Source organism: Nothobranchius furzeri, chromosome 12 (genome assembly GCF_043380555.1).
Source record: "Nothobranchius furzeri strain GRZ-AD chromosome 12, NfurGRZ-RIMD1, whole genome shotgun sequence".
Lineage (NCBI taxonomy): Eukaryota > Metazoa > Chordata > Actinopteri > Cyprinodontiformes > Nothobranchiidae > Nothobranchius > Nothobranchius furzeri.
In genome coordinates this window covers 23,616,216-23,644,099 of record NC_091752.1, presented here as the reverse complement: position 1 = coordinate 23,644,099, position 27,884 = coordinate 23,616,216, and the positions used below count along the sequence as shown (strand labels likewise).

The window sequence follows — 27,884 nt, the reverse complement described above, 5'->3', positions numbered from 1 at the left end:
GAGTGAATGTTCCGGGTCAGAAACTGGACTGGAGAGGAAATTAACTCCGGCACGAAACGGAAAAAAATTACAAAAACATCCACAGAATGCCAACCTCTCCAACAGGGATACGTAAGCTGTGCTTTTTGCGCCAGAAAGAGGTTTTTTAGAGGCGGCCGGTGTCTACGAGAGACGGGGAGAAAACACAGGTGCCAACTGCGAGCTACAAAGTGGGGCAGCGGCGGAGAGTTGTTCTCCTGACGAACGTTCGCTCGGTATCGAGTCTGAGTTTCGGTGTTTAGTTGGTTGTAAGTTTCGTCTCTTGCGTGTTTTAGCGGAGAACTGAGTTCAGGACGGTCCCGTTGCGGCTATCTGTTGCATCCCCTTCTTCCTCATCCCCGCCGTCTGTTTATCGCAGATTTATTCCCCACTCCCCCCGTGATGTTTCACTGCATACCCTTGTGGCGGTGCAACCGTCACGTTGAGACGGTCGATAAACGCCACTGCTCACTGCTCTATGTTCCCGATGAGATTTACCGCTACGGACGGAGTTTGGAGGAGCTGTTGCTGGATGCCAACCAACTCCGAGACTTGCCTAAGGTAAGCAGAAACAACATCCGCTCTCCTGTTGTTGGGCTCAGAGGGTGAAACATGCTGCTTTTGTCTGAAATCAAACGAGCCCACCCAGTTTAAAGGCTGCTAACCGGGCAGAGCAGGCATCCCCGTGGGTCTGCTGCGAACAGGGGACAATAATTACGCAATAGCTACTCTGTAGGTGGAACATTTCCTTCAAACTGCACCTTTCACCGCAGGGTAATCCAAAGGCATGAGCACGGAGTCGAGAGTGGGATCATAAACATTTTTATTTGAATTCCGGGTGTCTCAAAAACAACAACTCACAACCTGCTTCTAGGCTCTGACAGAAAAGAGTCAAACCTGTTTGGACAGATTCTGGGGTCCTTTTTGTCAAGGAGACATGGCTGAATACCTACGCCTAATATTTACCTCGAGTATGATGCTTGGTAAGTTCAAAAGTCTAAATAAACACACTGACTTATGTTTTGTAATGAAGCAATAAAAGGTAAGATTCTTATTCTAAAGCAATAACGACACACTTGAAATAATAGGAAATACAGCATTAATGTGATTGTCAGGTGTTTCCCAGCATAGGTCTAACATAAAGCAAGCTTTCTACTCAAACACAGAAGATTTTAGCTGAAAGTTCTAAGAATCGTGAAATGCCGAAGATTTCCTCCATTATGTTTTTCCATCATTATCTCCCCAGAACTCTCCAAATGTGTTTGGAAGTAAAAGATACTAACGTAAAATGAATTTATAATAAAAACAGTTTTATTTTACATTTGATCAATTCTAATCGAGTTGCATCTAAGAAGAGATTCAAGTTGTGCAGCGGCTCCGATCTTATTTATTTCTATTTTTTTTTGCATTGACCGAGTTCCTATTGCATTAGTTGGCAATTTTTCCCACTTTGCAAGAATATGGGATTACCTCTGGTTTCCTCTGCAAAAGTGGAGCGTTACGGTTTATTTTTGAGCATTTAGCTTCATTTATCAACATTTATTGTGAAATTAGTTGTAAAAACCAGCATCTTTGCAGGAAAGCTGAAGGAAGGAGGGCCTAAAAACGAAGTTATTGAAAATATTATGATCAACAAGCTTTAAATACCAGTGATTTGGAAATTATTGGGATAATTTTAAATTGTTTTTGTTTGTTAATGATCATTTCTTGAATTCCCCACCCAACTGGTGCACAATGGTTAATTATTTGTTCAAACACTCTCCTTTACACAAATTGCACTTTTCGTTTGAATCAACTCACAATCATCCTGTCATCATTTTGAAATTTTCCATCCTTAGAGAAAGGACAAAATTAAACTAAAACGGGTGCAAAAGCAACAAAACAAAATATGTTGTTATTTTTACTGCAGTGATACCAGGATAGTGGTAACACTTTTCTAAATTACATGTAGCTACAAGTTCTGCGTCGCAGTGAGTCTATTTTTGTTTAACAGAAACCACTAAGGACTCTAGACTGGTGAAAGACTTTAAGGAGTCAGGAGACAAACTAGAGTGTCTTATTTGGTTTTTCTCTCAATAACGTTGCTTCTAAAACATTGTTTTATTTTTGTCTTGGTTTGTTTTTATTTTCACCAAAAACAGCCAAGTGAAGTTGTTTTCCTAGCCATCACCTGGAGAAGTTACATTTGTTGTTTCATTGCAGAAGACCTTCTTAGTTCAGCTTGTCGAGGCTTTATTTTTTGTCAGAGGAATTGTCTCAGAGTACAGTTATTTTATTGGGTTGACATCTGCTATAGACAAGTGGACAACGTGTAAAATAACTTGGTCCACTTGAGAAGCTCTTCTATTACTAATGCTACTTTGTGTCAAAAGAAAAGCTTAGGACTTTTTTGTGCCTTTGCAACAATTTTCTCTTACATTAAAATCTGTACAACTTCATTTATAGCCTTTTGATCTAATAGCTTACAGACGTTTATAGAAAAACAACATTAAAAGTATCAAAGGATGGCTTTGGGCAGTTGGATTAAATATGGAACCCCCCCACCTCCCATCAATGTGCGTACTTAGTCAGCAGAAGAACAGGAACAGGTAACAAAGGCAGCATTATGCATCGTGTTGTCCCACTCAGACAGTTATTTGTGCTGGCATTTTCTAATTAAGTCATAGTGAGTCGATGACCCGAATTGTAAAGTAGACAGATAAAGTTGTAAACCAACCCTCAGAAAAAGACGTTGGACTTGTTGGACGAGACGCCGGCGTTTGCAGGGACGTGATTGGCAGGAGTCCTTTCATACTGACAACTGTGCTCACTTTGCAAACATTTAAAGCATCTTTAGATGAGTGTGGCAGATTATATCTATGTCAACAAGTTGGACTTTTATTGCTTTCCTGTAGGGCTGCACAATATATCGAAAAATTATCGCCATCGCGATAACAGGACGTGCGATAGGCCCATCGCTAAACACGGCAAAAACGGCGATAAATGTTTGGTTCAAACATTTCCATCCGTGTCATACATCAACTTTTTGTAAACCAGCTCTGTTTTTTACGCGGAAGTATTTGACCAATCAAATGTAATCCTTCTCATATGCGGCCAATCAGATGGTCCCGTTCACGTAATACGCCCGCCCCCTACATAGACCCTTTTGGATAGCAACACCCGAACAGAGTTTGCGGCGCTGTTCCCTTGTTCGTCATGCTGGCTCAGATTAACGAACGCACTTTGTGCTGATGTTTCTGGATTCAGCGCTGCTTTCAAACGTGAACATGACTCCGCTCGGTGTCGTTATTCATTTTTACCGGGCTGACTCCGACACGTGCCGGTGAACCAACCCACCTTCATGTCGCTAGTGTTAGCCACAGGCTCCGGTTAGCTTCCAGCTAAAAGGCTGCAGCACTCTCCTCCCAGTCGCACCCTGCTAAAGAGGGCCTGGAAAAGTTCCCCCACACATCAAAGTGATTTTTCATTTATGAGCTTTTATAACCTTGTTAATCAGGATAGTTGATTTGCTGCTGCACATAAACTGTCAGTCAGAAGCTCTGCTAGCCGGTTATCTTAAGAGGAGCTAGTTCAATTTGTTAGCATGTTATCAGAATCATAGTTGCAGTTTCATCATCTGAGCTGCTTTTTAAGATCTTGGTAAACTTGTTCAATTTGGGGTTAAAAACAAACGTTTTCACATATTTTCCATGTAGTTTTTTTTTGCCAGTTCCTCTTCTGAAAGGTAGACAATTGTTTTTCTCTTTCCCTCAGAAAATCTTAATATTCTCCCAGTTTGGCCCAGCACAGATCACTTCCCAATAGCAGCAAAAGCCTTATATCATAACCACATAAGTGGAGAAAATGTTCAGAAGCAATGAGAGAATTTGCTGTTGCATTTAAGTGATGTTAACTATTATTTAACATTTAAACTTATTTTCTGATTTTTTTTATTTATTCCAAAAACCCTGGTAAGGGATGTTTTTCTGTATTTGGAGCATCAGAAAAAGTTTTATGGTGGAGGTGATGTTTTAAAGTCACTGAGAAACTGCATGCATGCAGTTTGTTGTTTTGCTGCTAATACAGTAGCAGGTGCAGCTGCTAATACAGTAGCAGGTGCAGCTGCATATTTTTTCAATAAAATTGTTATGTTGTAATGGAATTCATGCATTAGTTTTTGTTTGCTTTGAACCCAGAGCAGATGTCACACGCCAGACCACATCAACACTGCATACTTTAGTGTTTGTTCATTTATCGTGAGTAATATCGATATCGCAATATTAAGCACTGTTATCGAATATCGTAGGTTTTCCCAATATCGTGCAGCCCTACTTTCCTGTAATGTAACTAATGTCACCAGTCGGGGTGCACTGATCTATTGGCCCAATCTCAGTATTTTTTTTTTCTAAGATTGCTGATTGGCCACAAACTGCAATCGGTGCACCCCTAGTTAAAGCAAATCATTAATATAGAATACTTTTTTGGACAAGTGTGTCAAAATTAGGGCTGTAGCGAATCCTCGATGACGTCGACGGCTCGATTCTAAAAATTTGTCGATGTCAGATCCGGTAGTCGATGCACCACGCCCACTTGTTGCTTCCCCAGGAGTTTGTAAATAGAGGTGGAATCGGCCTGTTTTTCCTCTAGTTTGCCCTCCTCTCCGCCTTCACGAACATCTCCGCCAAATACAGAAAACCCGGAACAATGTCTGTCCGCTACTAGATTCCTTTCCTGTTTTGCCCGCCTTTGTCTCCCGGCAACGGACAACAACTTCTGGGGTCAGATGAGCTGCTCCGTCTCTATCGCAGATGTAGAAAATCACCGCAAGCGTTTCTCCCTTCATAAAGGAGCTTCTTTCAGTCATTAGGAGAGCTGTTTTGGTGGTAGCAGTCTCTCCTCCATGCTGGTCGGTTTGCTGCTGGGTGTTTTTGGTTTATTTAAACTTGGTAACGTGAACTTAATGTTGGTAAAGCTACTGTTAGCATTTTCGCTAACAGCTTCTTGCGTTTGGATATGCTGTTACGTTTTGGTTTAGAGCTCATCTTTTTTGTGGCGTAGATCTCCCTTTTATTACATTTAGAGTGTTGTGGGTTTTCAGTTTAGTTTAAAATATCACCTTGAGTTTGGTTTAACCGCCCAGTTTAGAGTTTGGTCCTTTGGAGATTATTTTGGTCCAGAACCCTGTAATCTTTGCCCTGTGGGACATCCCTACTTATTTGTACTAATGTTTTAATTCCCCACAGGCAGAATTAGTTTTATTATTCCCAACCTGTGGATGGAAAGATTTATGTTTTTTTTTGTAGTTGTAAATAAACCTGATCATCATTTTAACTTTTAAATCCCGTTATTGTCCCTTCCTTTTTGTACACAAGCCAAATTCCCCAGGAAGGGTCGTAACACCACTCGCCTCACACACATAAGTGACCAAAACAAAGCAGCATGGAGACACTCCGTCTCCAACCACCTCTCAGGCAGCAGCCTGCACTCCCAAGTTCTACACGTCACCAGAACATAACCAACCAACACAATAAAAGCAGTGTTATACAAAATGGAAGGCCTGTATGTTTATTTTCTTACAGTAACAATTAATCAATTTTTTGAGGAATTTATTAGAGATTTTTTGGTTTTTATTAACTGTGCAATAGAAAAATAATCATAAGATTAATTGTCTAAATAGTCATTAGAATAATCAAATATTCAATAAAATAATCGGCAGAAAAATCGTTTTAAAATAATCGTTTACCCCCAGCCCTAGTCAAAACAGGTACAAAAGTTTGGTTTTCAAAATTAGAAAATTGAAATTCTAAAGGAACAAATATGATTTTGTTGTTCAAACAGCAATGCTAAATATGTTATTTTATATGTGAGAACATTACCTCATGTCCAGTTGAAACCTGGTATTGTTTCATGAGTATTCATATTGGCTTTCTCAATTAAAGGAAATTGAAACATTGACATAATCTGCTTTTAGTTGAGACAAAGTCGGTATGGACAAGTCAGGTTTGGGCCATATTGGTTATGGGCCAAAGACTGAAATCGGTGCACCCATAGTCTCCAGTGCTTGTTCTGTGGCCTCGTTGCATTTGCCTCAAACATCAGGTGGTTTTACTGAATCAACTCTGACCGTTCTCTTAATAACTGTATTAGGAGTGATCCAACCACAGCAACATGCTTTGAACCAACCACTCTCACCAGCAGGCAGATGAAAACATGCACACGGCAGATTTTAATGGCAGGATGTAACGGAGAAGGTGAGTTTCACGCCAACAAGATGAGGCAAGCAGGTCTGGAGCAGACGGCTTTGGTAGTTTATCAAAGAGGAATCTGCTGGAGACGTGTATCGAGGGGGTTTGTTAAATGAAAGTATGCACATGCAAGACTGGCTGGTTACTTAAAATGCTCTCACCAGTTAATCTAGTTTAAAGGTGAACGCTGTTTCCACTACTCCTGCTGTAGGTGAAACTGCAGGATGGAGACGTTTTGTTATCTGCCTGTGGTTCACATTGTAAAAATGTGACAAATAATCAAACATTTATCTATTTAGTAGACCGACGGCTTTCTGCAAACAAAACATACCACGCCCTTTCAGAGCTGGTGATTGAACAAAACAAATTTTATGAACTCACTTTGAGCTAATCTTTTAACTTGCAATAGAGGAAAAAGTGTGTGAACCCCAGTGATGGTTGTGGTGGAACCATATCCTGTTTTAGACAGGAAGCTGCTGGGTTTATGACCTGTGTGAGGTGTTGGATGCTGCTGGTTACGTGACCATGTGACCTACAGGAAGGTAGTGCAGTTGTATAATGTGTGACATATGCTTGTGACTGTTTTAACTACAGCACACATTCTGATATGTAATACCGTATGCATGATGCTTGTGATCTACTTGTAACCTTAACACGAAAGGTCTATTTAACCGTGCAAGTCTTAATCTCAACAGGCTAACCCTAACCTACAGAACAGCTGCTGCTCAAATAAACCTTTATAAATGTGAAGGTGACATTTGAAACATACATAAAAATGGAGGATGCCTTCTTGGTGCAGCCTGCTTTGGTTTTTATTTGTCTTGCATGAGGAATTGTTGGTGGTGGTGTGAGGTGTGGGCAGCACAAACAAGAAGAACAGGTTTTGCTGTCAGTTCACAGGACTGTCAATAGCTGATGAGCGCAGAAACCAAAAAGGCCTTCGTTATTCCTCTTAGGATTTTCTTCAGCTGGATGTTTTGAATCTTTGAACTGATGGCTGATCAGATTCCATCCGCCACACCCAAGTTCAGTCATCTGTCAGATGAATACACATTCTGTTCTGGCTACTCGTGGCTGATAGGCCGGATTAGCATACACACGGTAAAATGTGAAAAGTGAAATTAAAACGGTTGGCCTTTAAAATCCCCAACAAGCATCGCATACAGATTTGTTTCTCAATGAAAAGAAGGATTAGTGGCCATTTAAACTGTCTTAAGATGTTGGAATGGAATGCATTTTGCAACAGGGTGGAGTTCGACTTTTGGACTCGGGCTTTATTTATTGTAACGCACTATCTGTATCTGAGAGCGGTTCATGAATAATGACAGACTAGATTCACACCTAAATGATTATAGGATTAAATATGCTGATGTTTTGGCTCTCTGGAGGTTTATGCTTGTATCCCTATTTGCACAAAGAAGCCAGTTTCAGTTTAAAGGTGATCGTTTTTGTTGTGTTTATTTATTTTTTTCCGGTATGTGTTCAAAGCATGGGTCTAATTTAAAATTGTAGTAAGCTGCTGGGTTTGTCTCTGTGCCAGCCAGACAAAGGAGAACTGAAAGGAACAGCCGTCTAGTGCAACTCTTTTAATTTGACTAAAAGTTCTCGCCATTGCAATAATGAAGTTTCCTCCTGAAGGTCATGAAAGCATCAATAAAGCAAAGCTTATAACTTAGGGTAAACCTTTTGCAGTTTAATGAAATTCATAATCACAACCACTTAAAAAACATTAATAGTGAATAAGGAGTGGGCAGGTTGAGCAGGTGCATTAATAGTTAAACCCTTTCCAGGTTGTAAGAATGCGTTCCAGCAAAGCTGAGAAAAGGCAAAGCCCTGAAGGAAAACCTATGACTTCTTCATTTCCTCCCAAAACATTAATGTAACCCAGTGTTTCCCCTAGGAATTTTTCCAGCTGTGGTGGTGGTGGTGGTGGTGGTGGGGTGGGGGGGCATTATGACGATTATGACACGTCTCACCTTTATGTTAATATTGTTTTATTTGATGCACTCCACTTTGAACTGCACCAATCCAGCAACTGCTGCATTTTAATATTTGCACAAGAATAATTTTTGTTTCAAACTCTCAGTGACACACTGGGGGGGCGGGGGGGGGGGGGGGGGGGGGGTAGCATTTAATTTCTCTTGGCGTCTGGAAAAACATCTTCTGCCCCCTTTATTTTGACCCAAGATCATTACTGGGCTGGCCCTATTAAACACGTTCTACACCCCTGCTTAGTAGACTTAATGAAGTATTTTTAAGCTAGTATAAAAATGACTGAAACACAAATTTACATATTTGGCATTATTGACCAATATCTTTGACTTAATTTATTGTTAAGAACATAAATAAAGTACATTTTTCTATTGCAGAGAGGAGACAACCCATAGAAGCACTGATTTGATCTCATTTCAGAGAAAAATAGAACAGATCAGATGCACCTAATAAATAAAATTACTAACAAACTCAGGAATCTGTTTCTTTGCTTCATTGTTCTGGTGCTTAAAATATCACTAATGCGGATCAAAGGAGAAAGACAGATGAATGCACCTTATTATTTATTTGGAAATTAGTGGGTGTGGTTTACATCAATACATTATTTTAAATCTGAAATTGATATGGATTGATCAGAAGTTGCTATGTGTTTTGTTTATTAGAAAACTGTTTACAGAGCAGCCTCAGAATTGAGATTAAATATTTTTGATCACAATAGTAAAGGAACTGTTACAGAACAAGTTTTTCAGTAAAATCAGAACATTAATATTTAAGTGCATGAATTAATACATCTGAACTCATGCAGTAGGAACTATAAATATGAAATACTAGAACCATTTTATTTTAATTTGATTAAACTGATTTTTTCCTAACGTTGTTGGCATTTTTCCCACACACAGTTAAACAAAACAACGTTGACTGATGTGTGTGGAAGAGAGAGGGAGGGAGAGAGAGTTAAAATAATAATAATAAAAAAAAAACGACCGTAGCGGAGGCAGTGACCGATGCATGCACGAGCTGTTTTCAGCTCTGTCTTGTCAAATGCACCATGTACGTTACGATAAAAGTAACTTTAAATATTAAACCGAAAAAGAGGCGAGCTGAAGAAAACCTAGGGAGTACTGAAGAAATGTGAGCAACAGTGAAGCAAGCACAGAGAGATCCGTTACTGTGTGTGTGTGTGTGCGTGGATGGGCCGACCGGACTGAGCTCCCGGCTGCAGTTTTGTGTAGGGAGGGGCGGGCGCTCTATGTGACTGGCCAATCACAGAACGTGAAGACAGTCAGTGACCCAATGAGGATTTTCCTTCAGCACGATTACAAATATTTACGAGTTTTACTCGTTTCATGCTCGTATATTTGTCAGAAATGCTTTATCCGAACCGCATACTAGTCTGAAATGAGTATCCGGCTCATCCCTAGCTGTAACCACCCTGCCCTGCCTCCTCCTCCTTGCTGCCTGCCGACTGTGATCACAAGCAACAACAGAGTAGTTCCCGCTGCTTCTTCGGGAAACGGTGCAAAAAAAAAATCAATAAAACTTGAGATCTTGTAGGCGTGGCGCACGCCTATGTAAGGGAAACACTGTAACCCGAAGCAGTAAAGTTAGCTACCTGCAGTATAGCCACACAGGAAAGCCGGGCCTGTTGTTGTCATGGACAACAACTTTCTGTAATTACCTTTGCCTATGAAATCAGCCTCCTGGATCGCTTTTCCTTATTCGGCTTTCCGTTCCAATGTGAGAACAATACAGCCGAACTTTTAAAGGGGTGACGTGTCATAGTGAGCCATTTTGATATAAGTGTGGATTATATTAGGCAGTTTGGCTTTAATAAATCAGATTTTTTTTAAATACCAACAATGAAAAGGCTCATAATTGCCTTTTTGGATTACTTCACACCAACAGATGGAAGATTAAGTGACTTATAAATCTGCATTATAAAATAATCAAATAAATAAAAGTCTTCCATTTAGTTAGGATTTAATTAGTTTTTACATTTTTTGGACAATTTATTTCATATTTTATTTACGTTTTTTTTATTTATGCTAAAAATATAATTTAGACCAAATTTTATTCTTTTATCTGTAATGTCAGCATCGTGGCCTTTGCCTCCAAGACTAACAAAAATTAGCATTCGGCTAAACAACACAGATATTGGTCTGTTGCATAAAAAGTGTATGTTACGATCACAAGTTCATTCACTAATAAACGTCAGGATACAGTACTGTGATTCTCTGTGCATTTTAGCTAAAGGAGTTAAATGTGTTTACTTGCGCTCATTATTAAAGCTGCTATAGCGAATCTACAGAACAAGCTATGTTTTGAACGCAAACACAGCCACGGAACACTGACCCCTCCCCTTGGGTGTCTTCCCTGAGACACAGTGGACCCGCAATGCCAGATGAAACAATATAGAGCTAAACACCAGCTGCTGTTTTTAGGTCCAAATGTCATTTGTTGACCATGACTTCAAATTGTGATTTTCTTTTTGGGTAATTTGTCCTGAAGTTGAAGTGGTAGCAGCCTGGTGTTTCTCCTTGCCTGACATTATTGAGCTGAGAACCGTTTTGCTTCTGTGCGTGTCGTGCGGGGGGTGGGTTTCGTAGCAGTGTTTCCCCTATGTAGGCTCATTGCAGTGCCACACCTGTGCCTATGTAGGGGAATCACTGGCTATGTTAGAAATTTATTAAGATGCATGAAAAAATGTTTTAAGCTAATTTGTTTTCAAAATTTGCCTTTGCAGCTTTAAAGTAGAAATCCAGTTTTTAATGGGAGGGCACCGCCTAGAGGTGAAAAAATGCATTGGGCTTTAAGCCTTTCTGCTTTTGTGATACCGCTGAGGTAGTGAATGCGCACATCATCAATTACTAGGGGTGTACCGGTACTCTAAAATCGTATTTGGTTCGGTTCAGTGTTTTGAAGGGCACGGTTCAATTCATTTTCAGTATATTATTATTATTTATTTATTTATTTATTCTAAGCGGCTCCTAAAGTGAGCAGAACCAGGTGTCATCACAGGCTGCTGATCTAGAGTGATGTCTTTAATTATTTCACAGGTTATTTGCGCAGCTAAGAGCGTCGCTCTCATACAGACAAGTGTTGTTTGACTGTTGATGCTCCGTGTTTTTATTTCTGCAGCGAGCCTTAAAAACTCAACTCACACTGCCCAGAGTTTCTTATTTAAAACTCGTATTAAATAACGAGCTTCCTCCGTGCCATATTTGTCATTGTGGGATGAAAACTTTACATCAATTGTCCTAGGGAAAATTTTCAGCAGACGTGTTTGTTTACATTTTTGCCGCTGCGTGCCTGCACAGTGTGAGAGAAGGGAGGGAGGGGCGACGTTCCGTTCAGGGTCTCTACAGGCTCCACAGTAGCAGTGACAGCTAGCTGGTGTGAACCGCTTTGAGAGGCATTGATCAGAATTAGCAGATCACATTTTGTAAAATGGAGATCAAGCACATGCAACCATCATGCGTAACTCAATACAGTGTCCATGCGGAAACTCGCCTAGGAACTTTTGTACGCTGTACTTAAATCACACACATAAAAATTCATTATTTAACTGAAAACATAAACCGAAACGGTACGCAAGTGGACCGAACCAAAATGGTTCAACATTCCCTCGTGAACCGTTACACCCCTATCAATGCTTGTTTTGATGAACAACTGGACAAAAACAGATGTCCAACGCAATTGGCAAATTAAAATGGCATGAGGCTTCATCATGTTACACTGCATGGATTTGTTTCTTTTAATGTTTAGAGGTGCAGAAAACATATATATTTCTTTCTTTCAGCCATTTTTCCAGTTGGGGAAACTTCGAAAACTAGGCCTGAGTGACAACGAGATCCAAAGACTTCCACCGGAAATTGCCAACTTTGCCCAGCTGGTTGAGCTGGATATCTCTCGAAACGGTAAAAACCCCCCAAAAAAATAACCCAAGGAAGACGCCAGTTTCACTCAGACAAAAGCTAAAACGTTGCAATTTGTTTCTGTGTGTTTTATTCCCAACTGGCTGAACACGGAGAGTTGAGCAACAGAGCTGATTTCAGCAAATGAATCACTGTGACAGGTTCAGTCCTCATTAGTTGAGCTGATGCAAGAAACAAGCATAAAAATAAAGAACGGCTTGCATTAGACCTAAGCTATGTGGCTGGAAAATATTTTTTTTAAGCAGCTTAATCTGATGTTAATTGATCATACTACTATCCATCCATCCATTTTCTGAAACCGCTTTGTCCACGCAGGGTCGCCGGGGTGGGGGCTGGGAGGTGGGGGGCTATCTCCAGCGGTCAACGGGCAAGTAGGCGGGGTACACCCTGGACAGAGCCAGTCCAACGCAGGATCATACTACTATGCAAAATGTAATTTGAAACATTTGTAATGGTCAGCAAAACCACTCATTCATCTGGAAAATATTACAAAGACAAAAAAATTTATTCACTCTGCCAAAAATAAAACACCAAGTGGAAAATCTCAACTATCTCAATTAGGATAATTGGCATCAGTGAACAAGAGCCTCACACAGGCTGCGCTCTTATGAAGGAGGAACACACTTTTTGACACAACACCGGTATCACTCAAGTATTTCTGTTTTGCTTAAAATGCTCTCTTGTTCATGATGTACTATCCGTTCTGCCACAACTCCCCCATAAATGGTTCGTGTTCAGCTTTTCTCTACTAGTGTTCCACTTTTTGTGTCCCTTGACATTCTCTGTTAAAAATCATTACTAATATTGATTTAGAAAATTAAAAAATTTGTTTAGAATTTCTATGTCAACATCGAGCATGTATGCACGTCTTAATTTTTTGTATTAAACATTTTCTGTTCCCTTGTTTCAGATATTGTGGAAATTCCAGAGAGTATTTCGTACTGCAAAGCCCTCCAAGTTGCAGATTTCAGTGGAAATCCAATAACGAGGTAATAAACGGACAGATTTATTCTACAGAGGCTTTTCTCCATATTCAGATGCAGACTATTTTTAAAAGTACAAGAAATATAAGAACATTTTATGAAAATTACAAAGTGTTCCACCTTTTTTTCTGCTTCTCCGCTGCTATACTTGCCATTCTGAACATTTATAATCTTAACACACTGCAGGTAGTGCATGGTTGGCTTTTTAATGGGTGAGATCAAACCTAATTTACACCTCAGCATGAGCATCCCCCCATGACTTTACAGCAACTAGAGTTGAGAGGCGGCCATGATTAGTATTACAAAGTTAAAGTTTCTGTTCGATGTGTTTACACACACATACACACACTTCTCTGTTTTATCCACCGCTGTGATCCAATATTCCACTTGTGCATCACTCCTGTTCTAGATGATAGTAAAGGTCTTGTTCCAGTTCAAAGGCTCGGGGTGCTCTGTTGTTAATGATCTTAAGTGTACGAGTTTAGATGGGCCGGCATGTTTGACCCAACCTTTTGATGTTCATATACATTTATGAGCTTTAAGAAGAAACTGTTTCAGCTTAACAAGAGATGCCTCCTTTGTCTGCCAGCTGTTTTCATCATCTGGATGTTGAGGTAAAATCACACTCTAAGACCCCTCATCTTTTCAGTTTGTCTCCTGTCTGATTGTTCCAGGTTACCTCAAAGCTTTCCGGAGCTACGGAATCTTACATGCCTTTCCATCAACGATATTTCCTTGCAGGTTCTCCCTGAAAACATTGGAAAGTAAGTCGATGCTTCATTATGGCTTGTTTTTCATCTTAGAAATATCTGTTTGACTGATCAGTCGGATGACTGCACGGTTGCCTTGCAGCAAGAAGGCTGCAGGTTCAAATCCCAGCTACATCCTGGAGTTGGCGTGCTCTCGTCATGCATGCGAGGGTTTTCTCCAGATGATCCAGTCTTCTCCAACAGACCCAAAACAAGCTTGTTCAGGCTAAATGACAACATCCTCATTTATAAGATGCTTTGGATGAAACGCCCACAAAATAAACAACAAACGGAGCACTTAGTTTTTCCCTTTGTTTGTTCTTATTTAACAGTTTTTTTCCTTTATTAAAATGTAACACTTTCCGTTCTGAGCCACAAATTGATCAGTGGATAATTCAGATAACTTTATAGCATTAAAACAAATGTCTACACCACACAAATGACTGCTTTTCAAGCATTTGTAGCTATTGCTAAGTGTGCTGGAGGCCAATAATCCTATTTTAAGTGTTCCTCTCATGATGCACTCCAGAAGACGCTTCGATCATATTCTGCCAGATAACAGAACAAAAACAATCAGAACAGTCAAAGGACTGAAAAAGAAAGAGATTATTTCTGGAAAGTGGAAATAAATGATATAAAGGAAATTATATTCAATTCAATTCAAGTTTATTTATATAGCGCCAAATCACGACAAGAGTCGTCTCAAGGCACTTCACATAATAAACATTCCAATTCAGGACAGTTCATTAAGCCAATCAGAAATAATGTTTCCTATATAAGGAACCCAGCAAATTGCATCAAGTCACTGACGAGTCAGTGACTATACAGCAATCCTCATACTAAGCAAGCATAAAGCGACAGTGGAGAGGAAAACTCCCTTTTAACAGGAAGAAACCTCCAGAGATTCCCGGCTCAGTATAAGCAGCCATCCACCATGACTATCAGTATAGATTTATAGAATATGCTAGTACGTTGGTGTGAACATAAAATGCATTAAACACTTAAGTTAGCTGGTGGTAAACAAAACAACAAACAGCATCCATGTGGTTCAGTTTCTTCTGAATTCGTAATGATAAAATAAAAGTTTCCTCCCAGAAACAAGAGTTGCTGTGCTCGTTTAGGCTTATGTATCATAGCTCATGAAAGGTTAGATGGTGAGATGACATTCAATCCAAATACAGTCTGCCAACATTTGAATCCCATGAGCTGATTTTTATTGTTTGGGTCAGCTGTAATTGGATTTCATAACAAAACTATTTCCTGTGAGGTGCCACAGGGGATGTTTGTGTAAAAGATTTGCATTTCAAGAATAAACTTTAAAATGGAGAGGATTTAAAGGGAAGTAATTGTAACGTTTACCTGACGGTGATAAATTTTAAAATGCAACAGATTTTTTTATCCCTCTTTTGCGCGCTGGTACCACCGGTTTCCCCACACATGCCCGGTGTTTATCTTTTCTGAGTGCACCGACAGAATGCCTGCTCTCAGGGGGAGGGGGAGGTATTGAAAACCAGAACACAGACGGAGTGAAAGGTTTCAGGTTTTCAGGAGCAGGAAAGATAAATGTGCGAGGGGTTAAATGCCATCAGTCGTTTATCTCCAGCGATGGGAGGTTTTTCCAACAGGAAATGTGTTTGGTAGCTTAGAGATCTGCCGCGGTGAAAAAAATAAACAGAAAAAAGCTAAATTAACTAGCGGCTGTATTGGAGTCACAGCTGAGGCTAAAGAGAGATTTCATAGAGTTGAAAGAAAGTGGGAACATAGATTTAGTTAATCTTTGCTCATTCTGTGTGGAGAAACATTATTTCTGACATGAATGAAGACTGCAGAGCTGCACTAATGGGATTGAAACCAACACATTATTTTTTTGTTTCATACTCTGAATGGATGTTTTGATAGATGGTTGGTAGCTTAACTAGTACTTGTGATGTTTTTCCCAAAATATTGTCACATATTAGCTCCTAATCAACATGGCATGATTTGCTTTAATAACGTTTTACATAGAAAGGCAGAAGCGTACTTTGGTTTTGTCCAAACCACTCACATGATGCCGGTCATTTGTCTGCAGCCGCTGTTTATTTTGCAGCAATTATGCCGCTTCGATAGGATGGACACACCTTCAAAGTACTTCCTGTTCTTCGTTATCTGATAGCAAGGCCATGTGGCCACTTTCAGCTGTCTTTTAGAAGTATTTGATTTAAAACCTGCTTAATCTGTCTTTCTTCTTTTGTTTTTGCAGCCTTTCTAATTTGGTGTCACTAGAACTCAGAGAAAATTTGTTGACATTCCTACCAGAGTAAGTATGAAATATGTTTTGTAAACATAAATGCTTATTTTTTTAACATTTAGAAAAGACTTTGAGAAATTCCACCTTTTCTGATTTGACCTCAGGTCACTATCTCAGCTTCACAGACTTGAAGAACTTGACCTAGGCAATAATGAACTATACAGTCTGGTGAGTTGTTATTTCACTTTTTTTCCCGTTCTTCGGAATAAGAATTTTCCCATTTCCTTGTCTTTGGCAATTCCTTGCAGACAAGCATCGTTTAGGAACAGATGTCTCATCTTATCACGCTGATAGTAGGACGAACGTCTGGTTTCAGATTTAGTTTTAGGTCGTAATTGTGAATCTTTAAACTCATAGACAGTGAATCATTTGCAGAGTTAAATGAAAATTGGGCTGCCAAGAATGTTTTTTCTTTTTTCTATTGATGTAACCATTTAGCTCATTGATAAAAAAAAATGTATTCACTATTGAATATATTGTTCTTACACACACGGTGGGGCAAAAAAGTATTTAGTCAGCCTTCAGTTGTGCAAGTTCCCCCACTTAAAAATATGAGACTGGCCTGTAATTTTCATCGTAGCTATACCTCAACCCTGAGAGACTAAATGAGAAAAAAAGTCCAGAAAACCACTAGGGTTGGACGATTTGAATATTTTTCCCACCGCCAATCGTCTGTCCCAAAAAAGACGATGAGTGACTTATTCATGCATGTGACGTCACGATGCACGGACTGATCTGCGAACACGGAAGAAGCCCAAAACACAGCTTTTTTTTATATAGAAGTGCAGCACACGCGTTTGCTGTAAGATACATTTAGATTTTTCTTTTTGTTTAATTTTGTATTTGTAGTTTTGTAGAGTGACATATAAATGTCTCGGTGTGTTTGAGATCATTGCTGTGCTGAAAGACCCAGCCTCACTTCATCTTTAGTGCCCTTGCTGATGGGCGGAGGTTTTCACTCAAAATCCGATAATACATGGCCCCGTTCATTCTTTCCTTTACACGGATCAGTCGTCCTGCTTCCTTTACAACAAATAAAAGGAAACTTTGGTTTCCAGAACTATACTATACTATACTATACTATACTATACTATACCATACTATACTATACTATACCATACTATACCATACTATACCATACTATACCATACTATACCATACTACACCATACTACACCATACTACACCATACTATACCATACTACACCATACTATACCATACTACACCATACTACACCATACTACACCATACTACACCATACTATACCATACTATACCATACCAGACCAGACCAGACTATAATGAACTGAACTCAATAGGAATGTTTACTTGAAGTTCCTTGAGACGAATCTTTCTGTGAATTATCGTTATATAAATAAACTGAATGGAAACCTGAAACTGAATAGCATATTGTTATTATTACTATTATTATTATCATTATTATTAATAACAACAAACTGATATATACCTTCTTCTCCGGTTTTCCCATCTCTCCATGCAATTTCTATACTTCCACCTTATTTAGCCCGATTCGATAGGCAGTCTCATCAACTTAAAGGACTTGTGGCTGGATGGAAACCACTTGACAGAAATACCTCTGGTAAGCAATTTAAGCATCTAATGTGTGCACTTGAGATTTTTATTAACTTTTCATAAGGGTCAAATATGATAAATGTGCAGAAAACACGCATTATTGCTGAATTTGCTTTCTCACCATCTGTTTTTACTCTGAACTGTAGGCGATCGGCGATATTAAAACCCTGTTGTGTCTGGATGTATCTGAAAACAAAATCGGGAGTCTTCCAGAGGAGATGGGAGGCCTGGTGTCACTCACTGACCTGCTGGTGTCTCAGAACTCCATCGAGTCTCTTCCAGGAAGCATTGGTATGATATTTGTGATAGTAGAATTGTTTCATGTAGGGCTGTCGCGGTAACCGCAAAAATGAAATATCGCGATATGAAGAAGCCCACCGCGCTGCATCATGCGCCACCGCGATTACTGAACTTGGTTCAACTCAATGATGCATGTTGAGAAGCATGGCTGCACTGGTATCAAAACGAAACGTTACTTCGCTCCTGTGGGAGCGCTTTGGTTTTCAGTACGTCAGCTGCTGCGCAGCCAGAGTCCTTGGCCGAGACAGAGCTGCCATCGGCAAATAAATAAATAAACAAACGCTCGGAGACCTGCTGAAGTCCCGGACAAGCACTGCTTCTGCAGCCGTCCCAAAGAGAGTTTGAGCCGAGCTGGAGCTCACTCGCTACCTGCAGGAGGAATGCATCCACCCTAAAGAAAACCCCCGTGACATGGTGGAGCAACAAACGGGAGATTCCCTTTGCTCGCCAGAGTCGCACGCAAGTACGTGTGTGTTAGTGCAACGAGCGCACCATCCGAGAGGCTTTTCAGTGTTGCTGCAAATGTTGCCGCCCCCCTCAGATCCTCTCTCAAACAGTAGTTAACATGCTGGTTTTCCTTGTAGGTAACAAGGACGTGACCGAGCTATAAATCACCGTCATTCGTGTGTGTGAAAGTGAAATGATAGTGCGCCCGCCCCCCGGCGCGCGCGCCCGGTACATGTAATTTTTTATGCTTGATTTTAAACAACTAAACAAAATGGGGACTTGTTTCTTATTTGTTAGATGCTGCAGCCAAATTTGCATTTAAAAGTTTAAGCTCCTGAATTTTGTTGTTTTTAAGTTCAGTCGGACTCCGACTGTCGGAGAAACAAGCGTTACTGCGATCTGCGTTGTTACTGCCCTTTGATCTGCATTCAGTAAAGTGTTATTAAAGAAGGCACGGCAATTTTTAACCTTTTTTAAATGTGTAAACATTATGTTTAGATAGTACTGCAATAAAAAAGTGCTGCAATAATATCGCACACCGCAATATTAAGCCACCCTGAATCACCGCAGGGGGAATTCCTCAACCGCGACAGCCCTAGTTTCATGTAACTATCATATGTAACATGCATGTTTTCTCTCTGCAGGAGAACTACGTAAACTCTCTATATTAAAGGCTGACCAGAATAGCATCATGTTTCTTCCGGAGAGCATTGGCAGCTGTGAAAGTCTGACGGAACTTGTGCTCACAGAAAACCAGCTACAGGTTTGTTTTTCCTCACTCGTGTTTCTGGTCTTAAAAACGTAACCGGGATCCTGTAGGAGTGTCTACATGTGAACTTATTTTAGAGGCTGGACTGGTAACAGGACATGAAGCTATTAAAACATCACGTTTGTGACGTACATTTAATTTAAGATAATAATTTCTTTAAAATATTTATATGAATGCAGTCAGTTTCAATTAAATTAAAGTTAAAATTAGACATTTTATCAACATAAATCTAGTTTACAACATCTCCAAATGTAAAAATGTTGTTTGAAAGTCCAAATAAGAATTTGAAAATGACTTGTTTGAAAAATCTAGAGTTAAACAACCTTTTAGAATTCAGAAATGTGAAATAAATGATCAGTAAGGAATCGTTCCGGGTGGATGTACAGAGACAAATGAGGCAGACATGGCCGCCGCTGCCGTTTTATTGGCTTTTTGTTTTGTGTAGTGATGTGTGACTAACGCAGTGCATGAGAGCATTGTATCACACTGAAACATGAACGATTTTTATACTATGTTGTTCTTTTTATAAATAACTGATCAATCAAACAAACTCATTATTAAATCTAAACTCCCAAAAATGTGTGAAGAGCTTATAAATGTATTTATTAAAATATCTGTGTGTTTATTTACTCCTATAGAGTTTGCCTGCAAGTATTGGGAAGTTGAAGCACCTGTCCAATTTAAACTGTGACAGAAACCGGTTGACAACACTACCTAAAGAGGTAAGCAGGAGTTTAAAGGGGTCGTATTATGCTAAACTCACCTTTTGCATCCTTTTGTGCTGTCATACAGCCTCTATAAATAAACAATCCATACTTGAGAACAAAACATCCGTTTTATGACAGTGTGGTATTTTCTCCAGCTTCTCTTCTGGTATTTGTAAACGGCTTTTTCCAAGAACAAAGACCGTGCTTTTAAGGACAGCGATATCAGTTTTTCAATGCATTATTGTTCTCAGTTTTTCACACGTATATCTCTAAATGTACTGTGTCAGATTTCCTCTACATATGTGTAGTTATTACGTGAACTCGCTTGAACACCTAAGAATTGGTGCTCTCCCAGGAGCAAATTTCCGGAGACGGACTACAGTCTGTGTGAATGGCAGATCTTCCAGAAGCCATATGGAAACTGGACTGCATCAGTTCCATAGTCCATGTGAATCAGCTGTTAGGACTGATGTGCCTAAGACAAGCCATTTCAAAAAGTTCCCATTTGTGATGTCACAAATGAGAACATTAGAGAAGAACCACCTCTTTGGTGCAAGAGAGCTGCTGGAGGAGCAGCTGTTCTACTACAAGCCTCTCCTGGATATCAGGGCTTCTCAGATTATAGCAGCCTGGGTGGGCCGGGGGGGGGGTGTCAACAGAGCCCAGAGAAGGCTCATTCTGGAAGGTACTGAAATTGTCAAGAATAAAACGGTTGAAAGTGCTTAATCTGAGATGGATTTTATGCAAAGAACTTCATGAGCATATTTTGTATCGCCCTAGAACTATTATAGCTTGAGAAAATAAGGCATGACAAGTCTCAAGTTTTATTTTCTAGTGCTTTGCTATTTGTGACAACACATCAGTGGCAGCTTTGCTACAGCTCAGCTAAAAGTCAGCTTGAAATATTCAAAACGACTACAAAGACAATTTCCTGCTTTAAAATATATTAATATTGCAAACGTTTTGCCTCACTGCTGTAATTATGACTGGCTCCTCCATGCACTATCCTGTCCTGTATTGTCTCTCTGCTCAGTCTCCTGCTTGTTCAGCCTCAGCTGTGCTGTGAGTGTCTCCATTGTGTTAGAGTGCAACATTCTTCTTCAACCTCTTGTCTGTTAAAGTGAAGTCACGCTTGGCTTAAAGCTGCGAACTGAAAGGCTTCTTTAAACATTGTAAAAGGCGCCTGTATCTTAAAGAACCGACGCGTGCAAGTATGCGGAGAAAACCAATAGTTCAACACAATTTGGCCGAACAACGAAGCAACAGTATGCCTCTTTTCTGTCCCTTTTAACCCGATATTGGACACCAATCATGCTGTAATGGCCTAATTATCGATTGGACCTTTGCTAAAGTAGCTTGATCATTGTCAGAAAAATCATTGATTCCATTGATTATGTGTTAGTTGTTTATAACATGTATTTATAGCTGGGAATCTGCTGATTTTACATTTAAAGCTGCAATAATTTAGGCTCTTATGCATTTTGAGACATGACCCACTGTGCAAAGACCTAATTAGGATGTCCTACACACGTGCTCTGGACCACCGGACCCAAAATAGACGTGATCTGCACGTCCATGCGACGTAGACTGTTTGCGGGGATGAACAAACATTTACTGGCTGCAGCAGGAGTTCAACTGGCTTTCCAAATTGCCTTTTTTTTTCTGAGTGTAATTGTTCCTAATTTTCAACCCCTCTGCTGTGTCCCATTGACGTGTAATTGGTTTGTCCTCACGATCGCTAATTCTGAACAAATCCCTCACACGATGACAGATGCTTTCTTCTGTGACCTGCTTTTTATTCTTTCTTGTGTTTCCTTAAGAGAAAATCACCACACACACACACACACACACACACACACACACACACACACACACACACACACACACACACACACCCCTTGTTTTCTAAATGTATTTGAATAGATTTAACTGAAATAATGAACTGACAGCGTTTCCTTTACTGTGAATGACATGTATGCTCATCACATCATCGTCTAGATCGGCGGCTGCAGCAGTCTGAATGTCTTCTGTGTACGAGAAAACCTGCTGACGAAGATCCCGCCGGAGCTGTCGCAAGCCACAGAGCTGCACGTGCTTGATGTCTCTGGAAACCGGTAAGATCAGCTGCTCCAAAGCAAGCCTATGAATGACAACCAAACATCCACGGTCCCTAAACGGTTACCTGAGAATGTTATTCTGATTTGTTTAGACACTTTCTGTTTTGCTGCATGTTTTGTCTTTAAAGAAAGCTGCAGTCTGAAAACTGTTTGTTGTTTAACCTGTGTTTGTGCACCAGGAGTCATCCCTTGTTGTGATTTATTTCGTTCAGCCTCTCCTACCTGCCGATGTCACTGACCACGCTGCGGCTGAAGGCCCTGTGGTTGTCAGAAAACCAGTCTCAGCCGCTCCTCAGTTTTCAGGTGGACACGGATCCTGAATCAGGCGAGAAAGTCCTCACCTGCGTTCTGCTGCCTCAGCAGCCGTGTGAACTGGACCTTAAAGGTGATGTGTTCTGCAGGATTAAGAAATAATCAAGAATTATGTATTCTCTGAAGCAAAAAATCAAATAAGTTTTTCTGGTAGCTTAAAGTGTCTATTAGCATCAGTCAGCTATAGGCTGAGCTACTGACTCGGTGCCTTCTCTTTCTGACATTTGAGTAACGCTCAGTTCCTCCATCGTGTCTGAGTATTCACCGCCCCACAGCTTTGATGGCATTATCACACGATCTGCTGGCGGAGTCCTCTGATCCTGTCGATTATGAGGTCCTGCAAGAGCTTTCAGTGCCTTTTGATAGATCTGACCCTCTCTCGTCCCTTCAGGCCTTCCTTGGCTGTGTTTGTCAGAAATGATGTGGATTGGAGCGCTAAAGAGGCTTAACAGCGGCTGTCCAACTGACGTTAAAAACTCACCCGCTGGTTATCTTGATGCGACCGAGGGCAGGCATTATTTCTTTCAGATACTCGGTTATTGCCATCTTGTATCGTTTTTTTCTTCCTGTGCCACACGTCTGGTTATATTTGGTGCTTTTAAAATATTTTTTACCTCCTAAATAAACGGAATGTTTATATTTAGCTGTTTGATTTTCTCTCTCTCTCTCTCACTCTCTCTCTCTCTCTCTCTCTCTCTCACTCTCTCACTCTCTTACTCTCTCTCTCTCTCTCTCTCTCTCTCTCTCTCTCTCTCTCTCTCTCTCTCTCTCTCTCTCACTCTCTCACTCTCTTTCTCTCTTTCTCTCTCTCTCTCACTCTCACTCTCATACGGTAGAAATGCAAATATTAAACCGGTGTTGCAGCGTGAGGTTGGGGGCAGGGGAGATTGTGTTGCCTTCAGCCTGTGACTAAGCTGGGATTTGAAACTGTGATCTGGCAGTTTCCGTGTCTCTATTAGCAGCAGGGCGTGCGGCAGCTTCCTTTTACTGCTCTGACTGCTGATTGTAAAAACTGTTTTAATTTAAATCCAGTGAAAGGTTTTTCTTCTTGGTTTTGGCACACATCTTTAAATAATTTCTGCTCAGTTAAGACTAAAACTCTATTTCTTTCTCTCTTTAAAAACTCCAGCCTCTGACAATCTCGCCCGCTTCGGAGCCCTGGAGAGCCTGGTGAATGGTATGGCTGATGACACGTGGGATGACAAAGCCATCAACAGAAACAGTGTCATTCACTTCCATGTGGATGCAGATGAGGATGAGGACGATGATAGGGTGAGATCAGTGGAGTAGAATGAATGTGATGAAAGGAAACGCGTGCTTCAACCTGCAGTGTTGTGTTTTATTGTGTAAAATTTATTTAAAATTTAAAAGCTGTGATCCACTCGTACAGAAGTGAGAAATGAAGGGATCAAATGCCACCGTAGTTATGAAGCTGGTTTCTATAAAAGCTGCTTATTAATCAAGTTGACAGATAAAGTTTCCTAGAACAATTTAATGTTAAATCAGACGTTATTTAAATCTGAGTCACAATAATTCCGCTACAATCACAGAAAATTGCTACAATCTTATGGTTTTCATTCTTGCTGATTGAAACTTTGCAGCTTTTCATTGTTCTGTCTGGATCACATAAACTTTTCCAAAATTTAAAGAGTAAGTTCACAGAGAAGCCTTTTTATTGTTTTCGCTTTGTTTTAAAACATGATTAGTCATTCTGAATTTCACACGCAGGCTGAACGGGGAACAGGTTTCCATCTTTATTTCCTTCATTGGTCTCTCAACAGGAAATGGATGGGGAAATGCTCGTGTCAGAAAAAAAAACGGATATTTTTGTCACACTGAAAATTAGCATTCATATACTCACCTGTCTTGACTCGCAACGGGGAAAGCTGTTGTTGGTTTAGCATCCAGGAAACGGCAGACTACGTTTCAGCTAGTGGAAGCTAACTGTTAGCATTAGCAACTCCACAACATGGCAGAACTTCAGGCTTGTGTTATGTGTAGAGATAAAATATTAATGTTGCAAAGTGAATGGCGGCAGTGGAAGAGTGCTGTTGCTCTTAGCCAATCAAAGGTGAGATGTCCGGATATCCTGAATATTAATGAGTTAAACTCTAAATCCTGCCGTTTTCTGCCCCTGATTTCTCCCACTAACTTCTACAGTCGTGGCCAAAAGTGTTGAGCTTGACACAAATATTAGTTTTCACTAAGTTTGCTGCTAAACTGCTTTTACATCTTTGTTTCAGTAGTTTCTGTAATGTACTGAAATATGATTACAAGTACTTTGTATGTTTTAAAAGGCTTTTATCAACAATTACATGCCATTTATGCAAACAGTCAGTTTTTGCAGTGTTGGACCTTCTTTTTCAGTACCTTTGCGATTCGACTGGGCATGCTCTCAATCAACTTCTGGGCCAAATCCTGACTGATAGCAGCCCATTCTTTCATAATAACTTCTTGGAGTTGGTCAAAATTTTGGGGTTTTGTTTGTCCACTCGCCTCTTGAGGACTGACCACAAGTTCTCAATGGGATTAAGATCTGGGGAGTTTCCAGGCCATGGATCCAAAATTTCAACGTTTTGGCCCCCGAGCCACTGAGTTATCACCTTTGCCTTATGGCACGGTGCTCCATCGAGCTGGAAAATGCATTGTTCTTCACGTAACTGCTGTTGGATTGTTGGAAGAAGTTGCTGTCAGAGAGTGTTTTGATACCATTCCTTATTCATGGCTGTGTTTTGGGGCAAAATTGTGAGTGAACTCACTCCCTTGGATGAGATGCAACCCCACACATGAATGGTCTCAGGATGCATTACTGTTGGCATGACACAGGACTGATGGTAGCGCTCACCTTTTCTTCTCCGGAAAAGCCTTTTTCCAGATGCCCCAAACAATCAGAACGGGGCTTCATCCGAGAATATGACGTTGCCCCAGTCCCCAGCAGTCCATTCGCCATACTTTTAGCAGAAGATCAATCTGTCCCTGATGGTTTTTTTGGAGAGAAGCGGCTTCTTTGCTGCCCTTCTTGACACCAGGCCATCTTCCAAAAGTCTTCGTCTCACTGTCCGTGCAGATGTGCTCACACCTGCCTGCTGCCATTCCTGAGCAAGCTCTGCACCGGTGGCAGTCCGATCCCGCAGCTGAATCCTCGTTAGGAGAGGATCTTGGCACTTGCTGGACTTTCTTGGATGCCCTGAAGCCTTCTTAACAAGAATTGAGCCTCTTTCTTTGATGGTCCTATAAATTGTTGATTTAGGTGCAATCTGAGTAGCCACAATATCCTTCCCTGTGAAGCCCTTTTTATGCAACACAATGATGGCTGCACGTGTTTCTTTGCAGGTCACCATGGTTAACAATGGAAGAGCAATGATTTCAAACATCACCCTCCTTTTAACATGTTAAGTCTGCCATTCTAACCCAATCAGGCTGACATAATGATCTCCAGCCTTGTGCTCATCAACATTCTCACCTGAGTTAACAAGACAATTACTGAATTGATCTCATCAGGTCCTTTGGGATAAAGTTAATTTCCATGACAAAGAAGGACTATGCATTTCATCTGATCACTCTTCATAACATTCTGGAGTATATGCAAATTACTATTATGAAAGCTTAAAGGGACTTACAGAGTTTTGAATTTTTATGCTCGCGATTGCCCCCTCAGGCCAAAAGCGTAACGTTAAATAGTAGGCTCGTGCACGAGGCGCGCATGCTGTACGTGCACACTCCTTAACGAAAATAACTGCTGAGACAGTCCCGTGTGTGTGTGTGTGTGTGGCCCAGAGGACAGGAGAACACGAAGCTAATTAATTAAATAATTTGGTCCTTTCTCTTCAGCACAGCCGACAAAGGTTTAAGATGGGTCAGTCCTCCTGCATGCTCAGATCATTCCCTTCCCTTGCTTGAAAAATTGTTCCAAAATGAAAGTTGAACCCACATCTTTTTTATCTTGTGAATTCAATGCCGTTCGGCGAGTCTCAAATACAAATTTGGGCATCTTACTGTAAAAAATATACCATTAATGTAAAAAGGAAACTCTAAATAAACTATGTTCACATCCAGAATCGAACCCGGGTGAGAGTCCGAAGTCTAACTAGGTGAGCCAAAGCACCGATGATATCTTTGGTATCTGTAATATTTATATCCTTGATTACAGCTAAAACAACGTTCAAAGAACGGTTTGGAGTGAAAATGGCTATTTTGTTGCTAATTTGCAGGAAATATCTAGAAGAAAGTAGCTAAGGGTCCTCAGAAATGTAGCTAGATTCATCACTAGGCGTTAGGAACAGCGACAAAGTCGCTGAGTTGGCACTGCCTCTCTCTCTGCTGCTAAAGCTACGGATAGCAAATGCTACGGGCTATGCCTGAGCGTGAATGCGCATGAAGCAGCCTGCTCGACCCGAGCAACTCTCTTTTCCTGTGATTTTACAGAAAAACAGGCAATCACAGTAAAAATGCCAGGGCTCATTCTACAGGACCAGGGCATTGCAGGAGAATGTATGAAGAAGAAATGTATTATTTCTATACATGTTTTGGCTGTCAAACTTCCATAATGCCCCTTTAAGCAGCAATTTTTCCCATTTCCCATATTTGTCATTCTCAAAACTTTTGGCCACGACTACATCCTGATCTACAATAAGGTCCTTTGAAGTTACTACTTGGAGATTTGAGATGTGTTTCTTATGTTTTTGTGCTTCTGATGATCTTCCCCGAGCTTCCCTGTTAAAGCAGGCGTTCCCACTCTAACCCATTGGTGTCCTCTACATAGGGAACACTACTTCGGCGGGCCACTCCTCATCCTGGCGAACTGAAAACCATGAAGAAAGTCGTAGAGAACCTCCGCAATGACCTGAATGCGGCCAAAGGCCTGGACTCCAACAAAAACGAGGTCAATAATGCTGCAGAGACAGTGACCACGTCTGTGTGACTTTTACCTCACAAATGATTTTAATTTTTTTTGCCTACTGTGTCTTGCTGTATTTTCCTGCACAACCCTGTAGCCCTCTGTTGTTTTTTATTTTATTACCCATAAATCCCAGCGTGACCTCCCTTTGGTCTGATTATGTTTTGGACTGCCTGTGACCTTACTCCACCTCCACTCCTGTGGAAACACCCAGGGCCCACTGTGCCTTCCTAGTTCTGCAGCAATAATCTGCACAAAATTTCTCATTTTACACATATTTTAAAGATATATTAAGTTTTATTAAAAGCAACCATTGGGTAGCAGCACTATAAATCATCGTAAATGTTAAATTACTTTGTTTCTAAATCATTTTTTGTCATTTTTATTTAAACAAAAGAACACTGGGTGAAAATTTTTACATTTTGGGCAAACAAAACCAGTTTTTGAACCTACTGATCTTTCGATTGTTGTAAATCTCTTGTGAATATTGATACTTTTATATTTTTTTGGCAGCTCGGATGTAAATAAAATGTATAGCAAGTTTCATCTTAATCT

The 27,884-nt window shown here is 40.4% G+C and overlaps 1 protein-coding gene across 1 annotated transcript; it reads left to right on the top strand.

Moving 5' to 3' along the window:
• Positions 1-187: 187 nt before the first annotated feature.
• On the top strand, positions 188-27,873 carry lrrc1 (leucine rich repeat containing 1). The gene is made up of 14 exons (XM_015976377.3): positions 188-579; positions 12,034-12,151; positions 13,080-13,158; positions 13,827-13,916; positions 16,141-16,197; positions 16,293-16,356; positions 17,713-17,787; positions 17,927-18,071; positions 19,172-19,290; positions 19,935-20,018; positions 22,002-22,117; positions 22,333-22,505; positions 23,562-23,704; positions 27,195-27,873. The coding sequence occupies exons 1-14, from the start codon at positions 421-423 to the stop codon at positions 27,351-27,353; spliced, it is 1,581 nt and encodes a 526-aa protein (XP_015831863.1). The 5' UTR covers positions 188-420; the 3' UTR covers positions 27,354-27,873.
• Positions 27,874-27,884: the final 11 nt, after the last annotated feature.